This window comes from Actinia tenebrosa, unplaced genomic scaffold (assembly GCF_029948245.1).
Source record: "Actinia tenebrosa isolate PJP-AT-01 unplaced genomic scaffold, QUT_ActTen_1.0 PGA_scaffold4__44_contigs__length_22323623, whole genome shotgun sequence".
In the NCBI taxonomy this organism is placed as follows: Eukaryota; Metazoa; Cnidaria; class Anthozoa; order Actiniaria; family Actiniidae; genus Actinia; species Actinia tenebrosa.
In genome coordinates, this window is record NW_028292581.1 from 7,848,392 (window position 1) to 7,865,998 (window position 17,607).

Sequence of the window (17,607 nt, forward strand, 5' to 3'; positions counted from 1 at the left end):
TCCTTTGACAAAACTTTCAATGCATCCTGGGTAAAGACGAGAGGGACCGGGAACCACCACGTGACACTACATCACGTGACTTCTCTTTACAAATTTTGGCGGGCAAACTTTTTTATTGATAAACGGAAAAAATAACCCTCAAATTGTTAATAATTTTTGAGGTTTTTATCGGTAAAATAGAACTAAACTGGTTTCCTTAAGTCTTAGAGATAAACAATGAATCTCAGGGAAGCGTTTCTGAGCGCAATAGAGGATGAGAACCCCAAATCTTTTCTAGATTACATCGAACAGCACGTAAGTCGTGAAAAGTGCCATGAAATGCGCCAACAAAGTTTTCAAGTTTTAAAAGTGTACAAATTTCATTTCGGAATGTTGTTTTAGAATACCAAAAATGAGACGTTTGATGTGACAGAAGTACTCCAGACCTTTTCAAAGAAGCTGCATGAAAGATTGTGGGTAGGACTGAAAACACTGTGTAACAATCAGATACTGAACGCAACACCATCTGCAGATACTGATGAATACGATGTCACCCAGAATGAGGTACAAACTGCTAAAATAATCAAATAAATCATTGTCTCTTTATCTTTTTGTTTAAGAAAATAGCTTATGAAGTGTATTAATAAAGATCAAGATACTGTATTCTAAAATAAATGCTTTAATGCTTTTTTTTTTTTTACGTGTTTAGAAGACATCAATAATGTTGTCATGTTTACAAGGGATAACAACAGTGGCATTGTGTTCCATTTCGATGGATAAACCATTTATTCCACCTGCACTTTTTGAAACTGCTGTCATTCTTCATGGTATGTGTTTATTAAAGAATTAATCTAAGTTATAAGCTGAAGCTGATTATTACGTATGTTTGCATAATGATGATGATGGTGATGATGATGATAACTTTATTTACAAGTGAGATAAGATGTTTTAACTTACAAGAGTTATTTAACATTTAGTCCTTCATATATGAAATTCCATATGCAAAAGTAAAATGATCGGCTTTAGTTTATTTTATTGCCATTCACCTAAATAATGAGTAAATAAAAAATGCATGCATATTATGCTCTGACAGTTATGAAGCACAGTCAGGGATTGGCAGAACAAGAGAGAAGTGTTAAGAGAATCTCAGTAATAACACATCTGTAACCTTTTGTTTATTTAACTTTTGTTAGAACACAGCAGGGTTCCACAATTGTACTATAGATTATTTCTAGTTCAGTTGTTTTGACCGCCAAGACCCCCAACTGCCCCTACGCTGGCATGGTTCTGATCTTAAGAACGCCGCACCCTTTCCCTTGAGATCTGCATGTTCCTAAAAACCCCATGACTTCTATAATTCCTGAGAGCCCTGTTACAAAACTATAGAAGGTGAATGTAGCGGTACATGGAAAAGGAAATATTCCTCTGTAATGAAATTAAACTTTAATATGATGATAAACAGGGGTCATGATGTGCTTACCTGATGACAATCAGAAACTTCAAGGAAGTATTGCTCAACTATGTGAAACTTGGTAAATAATAATGTGTATTATCTTTAATTGTTTGGTACTCAGAAGGGTCTATGAATCATTAATATTATTCATAAAGTATAGCTAAATGAGCTACATGTACATGCAATTCACTTATGGATTATGACAGGGAGAAGTTTGATTGTTTTATTATGATAGTTCACCATACAGTATATCTAGTTTGTTAAATGCAAAAATCCAAACTTGATGTCCAAATTTTCAAATAATGATGAATTTAGTATAGCGCTTATCCATTGCTGTCCTAAGCACTTTACAATCAATCAAAATCATATGAGATTTACAAGTATAATCATCAACTTATTACGAATCAATAAAGATACTAATGTACTATTATGTATGGTTTTGATGTAGGTTTCTAAATGATCTGGAAGGGAAAGAGGAACTCATAACTCATACATTACCTTTTCTTGTCATAAGAAGCCTTGCTAAGGGAACAGTAAGTCGACATTCTCCAATGCTCATTAATTAGTTGTTATAATAGTTTAATAATAAATAGCTAACAGAGCAAAACCAAGAAGAATATTGACCAAAGTCTTTGATTATTGGTAACTGTTGGATATATCTTTGAGCATCAGTGTGCATGCGAGTGAAGGTCTGTAGTCATGGTTATGATTTAGCTAAATGTAAATCTGAATATTTAACTAGAGAGGTGAGGATTTTTATCCAATTCCAGAGCTCAAAATAGAAATGTTTTTTAGCCTGCCATAGTAAACGAGCATGGCAAGGAGGTCATTCCAGTAAATTTTGTATGTCATTTTATTATTCTTTTGGCAGTGCATCGTTATTTTTGCCTGCCAAACCTGAAAGTTGGCCTGTCATTTAGCCATTGGCAGGCCGCTATTTAGAGCCCTGAATTCATTGCTTTTGTTTTAGGTGGCTGATGTGAAACATGTTTGGGGTGTTCGTCAAGGGCTCTTGTTAATGGATTTTGATGATGAAAATTCTGAATCATTGAAACAGCTCTTACAACAGTGCATGATTCACCCCACATTTTTACGTGCTGAGGAGGTAGGTAGTTAAGTGTTTAAGTTGTCAAACTGTAGATCTAACTCTGGCATTATTTGTCATTGTTGCTATGGCAACCCCTGTCCATCTCTCCTCAGTAATCATCAAGGCTGCTATGGCAACCCTTCACCCATCTCCAGCAATCAACATGGCTTTATAAAGCACTTTTTTTAAGTGATATTTTTCTCTTTTCTAGGGCCACCGCTTTCTAAGCTTTTTGTTTGGGATTCATCCTGGATTCATAAAAGAACTACACAAGACTATAAAAAATCAAATTCCTGTTTGCTCAATGTAAGCTATCCCTTTTCTTGCTTTCTGTGCTTTTCAGACATGAATTCAAAATGATAAACGTAGTGTATACAGGTTTCTGGGGTCAATGTTTCTTGTAATTAACATGGATCTTATTTCAAAGGGATGTTCTCAGTACCTATGGTGAAATTTACTTCAGAGCATGGAGAGTGGCCTCTGGTCCATTCCTTGAGGTATGTGTGCAGGCAGCAATTTTAATGTAGCATCTTAAATGCAGAGTGTTCCATGAAACAATAATTGGAACAATGTCAGATTCTAATATAACTAATTCAAATATGGCGATGAATTTGAATAACTATTGTTCTGCACTGACTAGCAACTGACTGGCTTTGTGTTCATGTGGAAACAAAAACGTTTTCATATGTATGAGAGGCTGGTCATTGCAGAACAATTTGTCGTCATATTTTAATTATATGCATAACTTGACGAATACCAGTAACTTGACTTGTTTTACTTGAGGCATTACTTCTCTATTGGTTTCTTTGCAGGTAATAGAGAATGATTGCTTTCAGAACCTCATGTATGCTGCAGTGCATGCCCAACGTACTGGGACTCAATCCATGGCATCAAGACTAAGAAAAGTATTTACTTTTGATATCATTATTAAATCACCTGGCATACTTTATTAGTTGGCTGCATGTGATAAATATAAGTTGTAATATCCATTTTTTCCTGCTTGAACTTCAGGTTCTGGGATATCTACATCAACAGAAGAAACAACAAGGTGTTGATGAAGCCCTCGTTAGACTTTATCAACCAATTATTTGGAGAGCCTTCAAGGTACTTACAGTTCATATAATGGCCCTTTATATCTTGCAAGGAACAAGTTATTACTTATACTACACGATTATTTTAATTTATTGCGGGTTTCATTAAGTTTTGAAATTTTAGGAGAAGATCAAGAACTAGCTGGAGAGTCCAGGCAGCTTGATTTTTATTAATTCTTGGTATAATGAGAGAAGATCTACCATTGTAGTTTGAGCCAGAGAATTTTGCTCAGTTACCTGAGCATTCTCCGATCTATTATTAACCAGATGATATGTTGATCTGAAGCATCATTTTTCTTAGGTTGCAAATCCAATGGTGCGGGCTAATGCAGCTGCATTACTGATTGATGCATTTCCTTTGCAAGACCCTGATGCTAATAATGAAGAAGTGGATAATCTGCTCCAAAAGCAATTTGACATTCTTCAGGTATAAACACTTTCTCTTGTCTGTTAACTCCTTGGAACACTGATTAAAATATTACATTAGCCTAATAGCTCATGCCCGTGGCATTGTAGTCATTTCTCTTCTGTTTCCTGTAATGGAAAAAGGACCAAAGTAGTCTCCTTGGTACCAATGCCATATCTAGTGGTGCTCAATTCAGGTTGGATTAATAATTGAAGTTGACATAATATTAACCATGCTTTCTATAGAATTTGCTTGAGGACCCATCTCCAGTTGTCAGAGCCACTGGTGTACATGGTGTGTGTAGGATTGCTGGTGTGTTTTGGGAGTTGATACCAGTCACAACCCTGAAAACCTTGCTTAACAAACTGGTAAGTTTTGTTTCGTAAATGACTACTTGTGTTTAAACTGTCATTCAAATAATAGTATAATTCAGCTGCAATGCACTATTGAATTATCTTTATATTATAATACTTGCAATACAGATATGTGAAGTTGCCTTTGATGCCTCTTCAAGCTCTGTCAGGGTGGCAGTTTTCCAGGTCAGTTGAATTTGTATTTGATCAAAGAGGGCTTTTAGTATGCATCAGGTTTATTGCATTGTCAACTTTTCCCTCAGTCTAAACAATTGATAAAATGTTTGTAATATTCCGTGCTTTGTTACCCAAAATAAGAAACCAAAGACATTGCTTGTTAGTAGGTTGCTTATTTGTTGCTCACTAACTTCAGCAGTACTATTGTTACTGAAGGGAATACCCTGCTTAAATAAAGGTTTTTATTCATTCATTCATTGTGATTCTCCTTGGTTTGTTGGTCATTATTATTATTAATATTCCAAATAATTACCCATTACTATACCTGGGACATGCACCTCATGTCAATTTATTATCTTTGCTTGATTTTACAGGGTTTGAAGTTTCTTTTGGAAAACCATCTCAGTCATCTCTTCCTCAAAACTCTCCTTGTTAGCCTGCGAGATCTCATACATGATAACTCTGAAAAAGTCAGAGCAGCATTTGTGGATCTATTGCTCCTTGTGAAAGGAATGAAGGCTATAAAGGTATAGTTTTGTAAACTTTCTGACTTGCTATTAGTATCATGATTTAACTTCACTTACAGGGCTCGAAATAGTGGCTTGCCAATGGCCAAATGCCAGGCCAAATTCAAGGTTTGGCAGGCAAAAATAGTTATGAACTGCCAAATGGATAATAAAAATTGCAGGCAAAATTTACTGGACATCATCTTTCACTGCTTCTTTATCTGATGATTGTTCCTATTAACAAGTGAAACTCCTCCTTTCAAAATATTCAAAAAATTACAGATCAATATTCATCAGTCAAAAATAAAAAACAGTGGCAGGCCAAATTTTTTTTTTCTATTTTGACCCCTGACTTATGATTAGTACATTTAGTATTAGGTAAAATATTATGATAATGCTGTCCATGTATTTATTCCTTTTGTACAGTTTTGGTCCATTGTACCATTGGAGCATTTGCTTGCTCGTCTTGAGTTAGAGACCTCTGCGCCTGTGATGAGAAAGTTGGTTAAACTTCTAATGAATTCATTCCATCCATTAAACAAAGAAACAGACATTCAGGTACATGAATAACAAACTGTTAAATTGTACAGTGCAAGTGTCTTGTGTTATCCATGTAAGGCAACACTGCAAATTATTTTACACCCTAACCTTATAGCTTAAAAGATCAGTATGCCCAAGAAATGCTACCAGAAGCAACTATACAGGGCAATTACATAATTATAGAGTAGCAGAAAAAGTCATCCATGTATTTCATTTCATGATTTTTTAATTCTCTTAACAGATCACACGCTGTACAGCTCTGTGGGAGGCAAATCCTGTTGCTGCACGCAGGTTTTACCAGTATGCACATCTGCATACCTCAGTCCATGCAACTGGTAATTACGATTACACATCTACAATTTGTATACTATCACTACATGTACATGTATGCTGTGGTCCTTACCACCTTAACTTGTTACTCCTACCATTTGACCTTTAACCCTCATCCTGTTGCTGTTGTCCTGTCGGCACCATCCTGTCATGATACTGTAAATTATCAATGTTTTAGTAATAGACCCCTTGCAGCACTTTGGAATGCAGCTCCATCTGGGGACAAAACAATAGCTTCCAGTTCTCAGGAGATTGGAATTCTTTTGTTTTGTCCCCCAGATCAAGCTGCTTTGACGTCACATGCAAGGGGTCTATAGTATAGTATACAATTCAAATAATATATTATAACAAGTTGGTTTAATTGCATTTCTTTGTCTAGGCAAATTTATATTGTTACTTGGACAGTGTTTAAGCCACTGGGCTAAAAATGTTGGCTCTGCAGACAACACTTCTGTGGAAGACATAACAAGAACAGGTGAGTTGCATACAGTATGAATACATAAAGAGTGAGTAGCTATCAACTAAATTGTGTTAATCATTGCCACGATTGAGCTTTTTTTAGTTTGCTGCATTCGTACCCTCATTGTCATTGTGCAGGACCATCATTTTTTTAACCCAATAGATTTTTTGCACCATCATGTGATGGGAGCCATATTAGATGGTGACAAAATACATTTGTTTTACCAGTAAGAAATAATTCAATTCCCAAGAGCAAAGGAATTTTATTTTTCTGCCATCTTACCACAGAAAGCCCAAGTTGTATTATGGGTGTGGTCACGTGATGGCCAAAACCTCTATAAAGGTGGTTTCATAATTTTGTCAATGTTTGGATTAACTGTTTGTTATTTCCTTTTTACAATAAAAGATTCCACTGATAATAAAGAAAATGAAGGTATAGATGAGTCTGCTGATGCAGTGCTGACTCTGCCTGATGTTAACACCATTGCTGGAATTCTAGAAACCATTGCTATTTCATGGGCAGGAATCAAGGACCAGTTAGAAAAGGTATTAAGATCATGTTTTCTCTACTTTACTGTATGTGCAAAGTGGTGTACACATATTCAGGTATAGCTGCTGGTATCATTGCAGGGTATTTTATATCTTTTATTAATATGTTTAAATGTTTGTGTTTTTCAGAAAGCTAATGAATCAATCAAAGGAAAGCTTACCCAACAGTTTACCAAGGCACTGCCAAAGCTTATTTCATCTACAGAGGTATAGTATAACTCCTGTGCCTTCCACATGGTTTCATACACTTTTATTCCAGCTAAAATATGGACTGACATAATTAGATCGATGAGTAAACTTGCTTCTACTTTAACCTATTTGAGTCTAACTGTTGGTTAATTTTCTCATCCCTCACCTACTAAAAGGATGGAAGGGCAAGAGCTGCATTGGTCTTGATTTCATCTCACTTGCCATCAAACTGCTTGCCAGCCTTCAGGTAACTACCCATTTTGTAAGCGTTATATCAAAGACCCCATTGAGGTCTTAGATATATAGGGTCTTAGATAAGATTCTACAGTTATATGTAAAATTTAGTAATTATAATGTATGAATAAATTGAAGACTGAGATAATTGCCTACAGCCTCACGCAATTACGGACTTTTTGAAAAACAAACTCGTGCAAATTAATTCCAAATTGAACTCGAAACCATCTTATTACCTATACTACTACTAATTTTTTATGTAATTAAGAATTTACCTACTGCTTTGTATTTGATCCCTGTACATGTAGCATGAAGTGTCTGTCAACACATTGCATGATTGCATGCATCAGTAAAATCTACTATTAATAATGTCAACAATTTACTTACTGTTTTCTATTTGATCCCTGTAGTAAGAAGTGTCTGTCAACACTGTCATCATTGCATGATTGCATGCATCAGTAAAATCTACTATTAATAATGTCAACAATTTACTTACTGTTTTCTATTTGATCCCTGTAGTAAGAAGTGTCTGTCAACACTGTCATCATTGCATGATTGTGTTAGTACCCAAGACTATGGTCCTATGTTGGACTGCCTGTGCTCATGGGGTCAAGCAGGTGATGTACTTGAAATCATTTACACTTGCTTACTCAACAAAATGAAGGGGGATATTGGAGTTACTATGGCTAACCGAGGAAAGGTATTTATCAACTCAAAATTATTTAATTTGTTATACTAAAGAGTCTATAAATATCATGTTCTGATTGGTTGGGAGACCATGCTTTGTAAGAGCACAGCATGTGCACACACTTTAAGTTACACCATTCATATCCAATTTATAACATTGATTGGAATTTGTAAAAGAAATAAAAATCTTGTGAGGCATGATAAGCATGATGCGTAGTATTATGCAGTTCTTAAGCATTTGGGGGCTGGTAGAACACAATGTTGAGAAGTGTTAGGATAACCATTCTCTACATGCTTCATAACTGTACACAATATACACAAGTTTTCTAGTTCTTCCATATATTCATGATGATTACTCATTTCATTGACAGTTGGGTTTTGAATTCTGGCATCCCTCACCTTCTCAAATGTTCTGTCATTCAGTTCTCTTTACATTCCAGAAGGTTCCATCTTGGACAGACTTTCAATACAGAATCGCATACTAACGTTCTTGAAAGTTAATTTAAAGTTTATAATTTTTGATTTTTTTCAGTCTCATACGTCATCAAAATTACCAAAATTAGAGGTTACAACAGCACTGGATTTACTGTCTTGGCTTTTGGTGAGTAACGTCAGTGTACTGTTATGTTACTTTGTTATCATGTACTTTATTATTGATACTGTGGTTATTATTTATTATTTTGATAAGTGATGTTTGAACAATTTAAAAGACATTTACATGTAAAATAAAACATAAAACATAAATTTTAAAACAGTTTTAAATAGAAAGTTTGAAAACAATTTTAATGATTGATTATTTGTTCAATCCAGTATCAACCTGCGTGTAGAGAGGCTGTAATGAATCATGACAAACGATTAGCAGACATTGCTGGTATTCTTAAGGATGTCACAGTAAGTTTTCTAAATTATTTTTTAATGTTAAGTGATCTATTTTATATTAATTATCATGCAAGGTATATCTGTTCAATCCCCTTATTAACTGGGTCACAACTTGAACATCTATTCACTTGCTTCTATACCTATTACAGCACTTCTCAGTCACACACGTAAAATCGTACAATTTGCCATTGTGACAACAAAGTACAGGTTTTTGTGGATGCCAGTCAATGCGTTTCCATGACATTCCATAGGCATGTGCCCTTAAAAAATTTGTGTTTTCCGACAATGCTGGGAAACACTTTGATTGGTGTCCACCAAAACTCTATTATGCCGGAAAAAAATTTCACGGTTTTGTGAGTGTGATTGAGATGAGCTGTAAACAAGAAGAGTGATGTGCATGACTAATTGGATAGATTGATGTATTCATTAAACTCTCTTTCTAGAATCTAATTGAGGGAGATTTACTTGGAGCCACTAATCCAAAAAGTAAAAGGTCCAATAACCATGACACTACACTGGAACTGTATCCAAAAACCCTCAAAATGTATTGCCACTTGCAGATCCATCTTCACAGCAAGGTAATCTTGTTTGTAATTCGTAAATCTTTAAATGCCACACTGCTAAAAAATCCAATGTAGGTAATGTTTTTTTAAAGTTGGCTTTCCTTGTTATTCTTCATGTAATTTCAATTTATATTAAAATTCCTTGTCAGAACTGTTCAAGTGAGAGTGTTAAGGCAGCTGAAACAGTCACTGAACTGCTGGTCTGGGCTGAAAGAGTTTTACTTCCATCATTGCCTAGTTATAGGTTTGTTTTAAAATATCAATAAAAAATATTAAATTATTTGTCATAAATATACTTTGATATACTGGCAAATATACAATGCTAAAAACAATGGCTTCTCAATGGACAGACATGACCAGTTGCGAGGAGCATTCTAAAGGCATTTGGTTGGACAAGTGCAAAACAGTTATTTCAACCAGCCATTAATAGCCTTGATATATTCTATTTATTGTTCATGTCACACTTTACAATGAGATTTGCACACCGACACTTAGTCTGCTACGCAGGTGCTGTTAGTATCATCATGCAACGCTCACTCCCTTATAAAGTAGAGGGAATGAACGTTGAGTGAGGACACTAATAGCACCTGTGCAGGAGACTGGCACTCTGAAATGAAAGTTTGTTATGTTTTACTTAGTATTTTCACAGTATATGCCATTGTTTTTAATTCTAAGTGATACTAGTGAAGGTCTAACAATGGAAAAGGGAAAAAGAACAAGAAAAGAAGACGACTCTAAAGACCTGTCTTGTGCTAAAGATACCTTGGAGGTTTGTTGAAAACTGCAACTGGTGTAATGACTATATGATTGAACCACAATGTATACTTGCAAGTTTAACTTTTATTATTAAACCAAAGGCATTGAAAAAAATGAGAATACTTTTGGTTTTCACCAGGTCATCATATCTTGTAGCAGTGAATTACTCAAGCTTGGAATGGCAGACAACACTTTTTGTTGTCAAGTTACACTGCTTACAAAGACTTTGGCTCAACTTGGTAAGATCAGCTGCAACATAAAAAAAGATTACTGAAGAAATAGAAAACGTGCGCGCGTATTGTGTGCAGTCATAAAGCACGCGGGGGTTGGCAGAACAAGAGAGAAGTGTTAGGAGAAGCACAATGGGTAGCGAAGTGCTTCTCGAAACTTCTCGAATGATCTGCCAATCCCCAAGTGCTTTATAACTCCACACAGCACAGCAAGTAAGTTTTTTATTTCTTTTTTAAAATACAAATTACAAGAATGGCGAAAATGACAGTACGCGAGCGTCCTGTGTGCTCTCATAAAGAACGCGCTCCCAACCATTCAAAACGCGAGTTATAGAACAGTTATTTTTTTAATATAAAAGTTCATAATATTTACTGGAAAAAAATATATGCTTATATTTATTATGCAGGTGAAAAGGGGCTTCCATTTCTGCCTTCGTTGGTAGAATTAATGTACCAGATGTCTCAAAGAATGATATTCCTAGACGGTAAGACGATTTTCAGTGAAGTCACTAGTTACACGTGAAATAGATAATACACTAATACACATTGGCAGGCCCTAATTCCATTGTTTTTTTGTTTGTGTGTGTGTGTGTGTGTGTGTGTGTGTGTCTAATAGACTATTACATGTTGACTGACATGTTTTTGTTTTGTTTTTGTTTTTGTTTCACGGGTTGAATGCCTTCACTCTAACATTCCAAAAAAATGCATTTCTCGGACAAGGACTTAAATCCGTAGGACCTGTCTCCCAACCCTTCCTAACCTACAGTGAAATAGGGGACATAAAAGAACCTGTTGAATTATTCGTATAAGAGTAGGGGATTGTCTCCCGGTTCAACAGCCTTGGTAAGCACTGGTGGCGTGCGCTGCTAATGCGCCGCCTCTCACCAATGCGGCCCGAGTTCGAGTCCTGCCGATCTCGATGTCGTATGTGAGTAGAGTTGTTTGTTGGTTCTCTCCTGTGCTTCGAGGGTTTTTCTCCTAATTCTCCGGTTTTCCTCCCTCCTCAAAAATCAACTCCTAAATTCTAATTCGATCTATGGGCTTTCACTTAGTTTGGAGCCTAGCTCTGTTGTGATTGTCCCACGCTGTGATACGACAGCGAAAAGCTTTGTAGATTTTTAGATTTTTTCAACAAAACACTCATGATTGTAAGCTGCAGGGCTGCTACTTGCGCCTAAATACGCAGCCCGTAAAGTCCTCCACTGGTTATGATTGTGAAGCGCATTGAGACCATGTAAAATGCGCTATATAAGAACCCCGTTATTTTAATTTTTTTATACCTCACAAGGCTGTATTGTAGGAATTTATGATCTCGATTATTCACTTTCAGAGGAGGAAAGACCTACAGACTACACTCAAGGGATGCTGACTGACATTCTACAAGCCATTGCTAAAAACAGTAGCTCTGAAAACATTAGTCAGGTTTGAAGTCCAGTCTATAGAATAAGATTGATTGAGAAATTCCCTTAATAGCCTGCCTTTCCGGATATTTTTGAAAAAGGATTTAAATTTTTTTCTTTGAGGATTGGCCTTCTTTCCACATGTATCCGGTTAATACGCCACTTGAAAACGCAACTTTTTGAATGCGTATACGTGTGGACGGGCGAAAACGATTCCAAAAAATAGATAATAAAAACACTACCCTGGACGTGTGGACGACAATTTTCTTGACAATGCACTAAAAAAGCCTGTTTTCAAAAATATTCGGATGTGTACGTGTGATGTGTCGACGGTGCTTTATGCCTTCTAATAGTGTGAAAAACGTTACATTAAAATATGCATGTCCTGATTTTGGAATCCCTATAATTTACAGTACTATGTTGTTGAAATGATGTTAGATTTATGAAACGTTTTGCGAGATTTCATCAAATTGATATAGTACTTATATATTTCAACGACCAGGTTCTCATGGGTGTCAAAACTCCACTGGCTGAAGTACTCAAGACATATGAGTGTAAAAGACAAGCAGTGATTGCTGGTTTTGCAGATAGACCCCAGATTATGGCTTGTACCATGGCTGCCTGTTTAGCAGAACTCTCGCATAAGGTAAACTAACTTGTCGAATGTCCTTATTTTGCAGTACTTTTCTTTGTTATTTAATTTATCCAAGCGTTGTTCTACCCAGTTGTGAGTAGTCTTCTACCCTTTGTTACTGTCTATTTAGTGTAGTACCCTATTACATAAAAGCTTTGCGCCATTTCGCGATATATCGCGATTTTGGGTATCGCATATTTCGCCACACTTTCGCAAAAAAAGCAATATCATACTTATGCAATCTGTTCTGCTTTAGACTTTAGACATGCAAGAGGAGCCCACTGCTGCAGACTTGCCAACCTTGTCATTTTTTGTACTTAGTGTACTGATTAAATCTAAGATTCTCCTCAGGTATACATAATAACTTATCAGTATTTGTATCAGGTTTTTGATATACATTGAAATCTGTGCCAACTTAAGATAACAGTTCACCAAAATGTACTACATATTAAATGTGTACATTTGATCGCTTTCTTTTCTACAAAATCGTATCAAATTAGAACTGTCCTACATACATTGATAAATATATAACTTTCTTTCCATTTCAGGTCATTTACTGAAGAGCTTGAGCAATGTATTGTATCTGGAGCTATTCAAGATGCTGAATTACTTGCATCAGCCACATTTCTACTGGCAGTTATTGTAAATGGTATGCACTTAAGAATTTTTTTCCAGGGAGAGGAGAGGGGGAAGTGGGATTTAGGCTCAAGGGAGAGGGGGAAGTGGGGCACAGAAAAAAATCCGAATCACGACAAGCTGATCTGAGAAAAAAATTGCAAAACTGAGGTGTCATCTTTCCTCTTGAAAATATAGATTTCCAGGCCTCCAAATGAAAAAAATAACGATGCTAATAAGAGATTGATAACGGTGACACAATAACTGAGGAATTTTATATTTTTATTGCAAAGGCGGGCATATTTTTTTTCGTTACTCAATTTTTCGCAGGCATCATGATACCTCTGTTTTGCAATGACATCATTTCTACATCACTATTTTAGATCAGCTGGACAGCAATATCACTTTTATAGTAAACTATAATAGGAGAATATGAGAAACAAGAGGGGCCATTTTTTATGCAGCAAAGGAAGGGGGTCAGAATTCTGGTATGGGTTAAAAAACGAATCCCATCACCCCCGTCCCTCCCAGATAAAATAAACGGTCCCTAAGGGGAATTCTGGGTGTTTGTAGCAGTAGTTTGCATAAACGCATAAACATATGAATTAATTATTGATCATCTTTGATTAATTTCCAGCTAATTCGAAACTAGATAATCTAAAGTCATGTGGTTTGCAAATTCTTCAACAAATAGATCAACTGCCAGTTGATAACGAACAGTCTCAAAACGAACATCAAATGTGAGTAATTTTGTGCAAAATTAGCAAATCAAATTATCCTATTTTCGTTAGACATTTTGCTTGATGTGCATGTTACTGACACCTACCTTTGAAAAATAATTAATTCAATATTACTGCATTGGTTCTTTTCCTTTTCAGTAATCCTGAACAAATAAAAGGGATGGCTAAACAGATCTTGAACAGATTAGGAGTAGTCTGTTAGTTTATAGATTTTTTATGTAGCACAATTCTACATAAATATGCCTAGTAGCCTATGAAACACCGTTGGTTATTACTAGTTAAGTATGCAATCCTTTTACTATTCATTAAGAATAGTGCGTAAAATTACCGGTAGTTGTAATGCTAGTGACTTAATTTAATTGAGGACTTTATTGTCTAGAAATGTTTAAAAAAATGCTTGATTTTAAATACATCACACAATCATGCACCTAATTAAACGATTAGTGAAAACTGCTGTATTATACAAATGTTTAAAATTGAATTCACTAAATCTATGAAATAGATATGAATAATTATGTCAAAAGTCGAACTTCACATGAGCCGAACCTAATGGCATCTGCCTTTACCAATTGTTTCGATTAGGATTGGCTCATGTGGAGTTGGACGTTTCACATGAGCCTAATGAACATAAATAGCCCCCAAATTCTATTAGGTAAAACTTTCAGTAGACCTCAGTAGTAGACGGTAGACCTACGAAACTTTGTACTAATTTATTCCTTGAATTTAATTCACGTTTTCAAGGGCACTTGAAAAGCTCTTGAATTTAATGATTTTAACGAATCTCCTTGAAAACTCCTTGAATTTTTGCTTTGATCATTACTTGCATGGTTCAGAAATAGATCTAGTCAGAAAGATTGGAAATTCTGAAAGTCGGCCATTTGCAACCACCGTGTAAAACCTTGGCATATTTAGCTAAACATAGACCTTGGAATTTCATTTTTGGGTCCTTGTATACTCCTTGAATAGTCCTTGAATTCTAAGTGGTTACCTCAGCGTTTTTGTTGAATTTTAAGTGTTTACCTCAGTGTTCTAAGAATGCCTTCAGTCTAATGAACGCGCTAGTTGCAAATAAATGTAGCAACTCTCTTCTTGGCTAACTCGGCTAAAGCTCTCCGACGTCTGATCATCAATGCATCAATGTACCAGCAGGCATTAACCATTCACGCCTCGGCTAGGGCCAGCTCGTTGTGCATTAGTGCATCAGTGTCTTGTGCGGTGTCAATACCAGGTTTCCGGTCTTATGATATTTAAATCACCCTTGACTAGGCTGTCCCATATCATGTCCAACTGCAGCTTTGCGTTGCCGTATCAGTTTTCTTATTTGCTGGCTCTGAATGATATCCACAACACTGCTGAGTAAGTTAGACATTGCACACAGCCCAAGGTAATTAAAAAAAGACCATACGATGATAGCAGCTAATTTGTGTTTTGGATCCTTGCCGTATCCTGGAATAATATCACCGAATCCGACAGTGGAAAAAGTGATGAGAAAGCAATAAACACCATCGAGAAAGGACCAATTTTCTTCATGCATTTGAATCCCTGCTGCTAAGAAGACCAAAACCCAAGCAAAAAGAAAACACACAAAAAAGCCTTTCTCCGCAAGAAATTCGGGTTCTTTTTTCAAAAATGCCATCTCTACTTTTCTTATCATATTCTTTTGATTATCGAGCATGTGTTTTCCGATCCTTTGAAGAAGAACAAGGTTGGCGGGTATTCCAAACAACATGAAAAAGATGCAGAATATTTTCCCACCAGATGTCTTCGGAGGGACATTGCCATAACCTGAAAAAGAAAACAATGATACAAATAATAATTTTTAAGCGGCGCTCATTTGATCGCGTTTCATCATTGCAAAAATAGTACTAAGTAGGTCGTCTGACTCAAAAATAAATAAATAAATCTCATTTTTTTTCTGTTCCTCGCATAAAGTATAATTACTGTTTACTGAAGTGTTTACATGACAAAACCGTATCGATTATCATCATAATCCTGTTGTGTTTACTTAACCCGATTCAAATTTTACAATCGGTTGAGAAATTGAAAGAAGTAAGTAACGTGACAATAAATCCAAAATATTTACCAATAGTGGTAATGATCTGCATCGATAGGCTAAACGACTCTTCGTAGGAGTATTTCTCAATACCAGCGAACCCACACATCCCTATAACCAACAGGATTGATACAACGAGCGTGATAACAAGTGTAATCTGAAAGGGTTTCATGCTAGGAAGACTCACTGCTTGGTAAAAATACAATGTTATTGCCAACGTTCAAGTTCAGATCCGTGAATCAGTGCAAGAACTACGAGTTCAATTCCGACAGAAAACTTTACGTTCTATCATAATTAACTATGGAGCATTAATTGGTGTTTTGACGGCGTTACCATGACAATCAAAGTATTTTATTATTTATCTGATGAGGCGTAACAATGGATCAAGTGATTAAACAGGGGATGTTTTAGTATCTATTTTCTTTTCCTCGCAATGCCGGTGCTAAAAGAAGACTCAAAAGATATCAAAGATAACAGCATTTATTGCCGTTTTCTTGTCAGGAGAATTTCAAAAGTTTTTTTAAGAAACGTTACAAAAATAAGTTGGAAGGCAGAGAACGTTCATTCTAATGATTTTATTTTCCTCGTGAGCCAGACTACTACTGGTAGAATGCAAAACCTTTTGTTCTTTAGTATTTTTGCCTTTAACCAGTATTAAACTATAAAGATAGTGTTTTTTTAAACACTGAAAGTGGAAAAAACAATTTATCAAACCAAGTCTAAGGGTTTTTTTGTGTTTTTTTTCTTCATATTTTCTTTTGCCTTTCGAGTGTTACTACACCTTTTGCTGTTCATTAACCGCAAAGGAATATTCATTCAAGCGAAAAAGCATTATCATTAGCGCGAAGAGGCACACAATAACGCGAACGGAGTTTCAAGAGCGCGATGGAACATTCATTAAGGAATTTAGCATAACATTGGACAATCATGAATATGTTTGTGCAGGTTCATTAGCGTTTTCGAAGTTTCATTAGCGCCTTTGTGCAATCAATAGACAAAACCACACATTCAATAACGGTTTTTGGACATTCATTAGCGCAATACATTATTACTTTACTTTTTACACGGGAATTGTAGGATTTTAGCTTTCTTTACATTTTTTACAACCCATGAATATAACCGTTCTTTACAAAGAAAACATGGCGTTAGGTATTGAAGAAAGAAGTGTATTTATCCTTGAATTGCTTCTCTATTCATACATCTGGGAAGATAGGTTTGCATGTGGTTGTACCACTGCATGCATTTTTGTTGCGTGATAACATTTATGTTTCTTGTAGTCGCTCTAAGAAGCAATCTTTTTCTTAGCTCTCCGAGTGGAATGCCTTGCCTTCTAGCTAAAATCCTACAATTCCCGTGTAAAAAGTAAAGTAATAATGTATTGCGCTAATGAATGTCCAAAAACCGTTATTGAATGTGTGGTTTTGTCTATTGATTGCACAAAGGCGCTAATGAAACTTCGAAAACGCTAATGAACCTGCACAAACATATTCATGATTGTCCAATGTTATGCTAAATTCCTTAATGAATGTTCCATCGCGCTCTTGAAACTCCGTTCGCGTTATTGTGTGCCTCTTCGCGCTAATGATAATGCTTTTTCGCTTGAATGAATATTCCTTTGCGGTTAATGAACAGCAAAAGGTGTATACCGTTTTTGTATGAGTAGGAATCATACAATACACGGTACACGGCACGACTTG

The 17,607-nt window shown here is 35.8% G+C and overlaps 2 protein-coding genes across 2 annotated transcripts; one reads left to right on the forward strand and one right to left on the reverse strand.

The window, feature by feature from the left end:
• Positions 1 to 110: 110 nt before the first annotated feature.
• LOC116287184 (condensin-2 complex subunit G2) lies at positions 111 to 14,282 on the forward strand. The gene is made up of 34 exons (XM_031693827.2): positions 111 to 294; positions 382 to 543; positions 689 to 806; positions 1,442 to 1,511; positions 1,881 to 1,965; positions 2,403 to 2,537; positions 2,731 to 2,825; positions 2,947 to 3,016; positions 3,332 to 3,424; positions 3,531 to 3,623; positions 3,912 to 4,037; positions 4,262 to 4,384; positions 4,499 to 4,555; positions 4,921 to 5,073; positions 5,479 to 5,610; positions 5,834 to 5,927; positions 6,302 to 6,397; positions 6,788 to 6,927; positions 7,060 to 7,137; positions 7,296 to 7,366; positions 7,873 to 8,053; positions 8,573 to 8,641; positions 8,851 to 8,931; positions 9,363 to 9,497; positions 9,632 to 9,726; positions 10,158 to 10,251; positions 10,378 to 10,477; positions 10,876 to 10,953; positions 11,799 to 11,890; positions 12,371 to 12,514; positions 12,759 to 12,853; positions 13,051 to 13,151; positions 13,755 to 13,857; positions 13,996 to 14,282. Exons 1-34 carry the CDS (start codon positions 217 to 219, stop codon positions 14,057 to 14,059), a joined length of 3,501 nt encoding a protein of 1,166 aa, XP_031549687.1. The 5' UTR covers positions 111 to 216; the 3' UTR covers positions 14,060 to 14,282.
• Positions 14,283 to 15,109: 827 nt separating this feature from the next.
• On the reverse strand, positions 15,110 to 16,173 carry LOC116287185 (potassium channel subfamily K member 4-like). The gene is made up of 2 exons (XM_031693828.2): positions 15,941 to 16,173; positions 15,110 to 15,642 (listed from the first exon to the last, which is right to left on the reverse strand). The coding sequence occupies exons 1-2, from the start codon at positions 16,080 to 16,082 to the stop codon at positions 15,110 to 15,112; spliced, it is 675 nt and encodes a 224-aa protein (XP_031549688.2). The 5' UTR covers positions 16,083 to 16,173.
• Between the last annotated feature and the right edge of the window lie 1,434 nt (positions 16,174 to 17,607).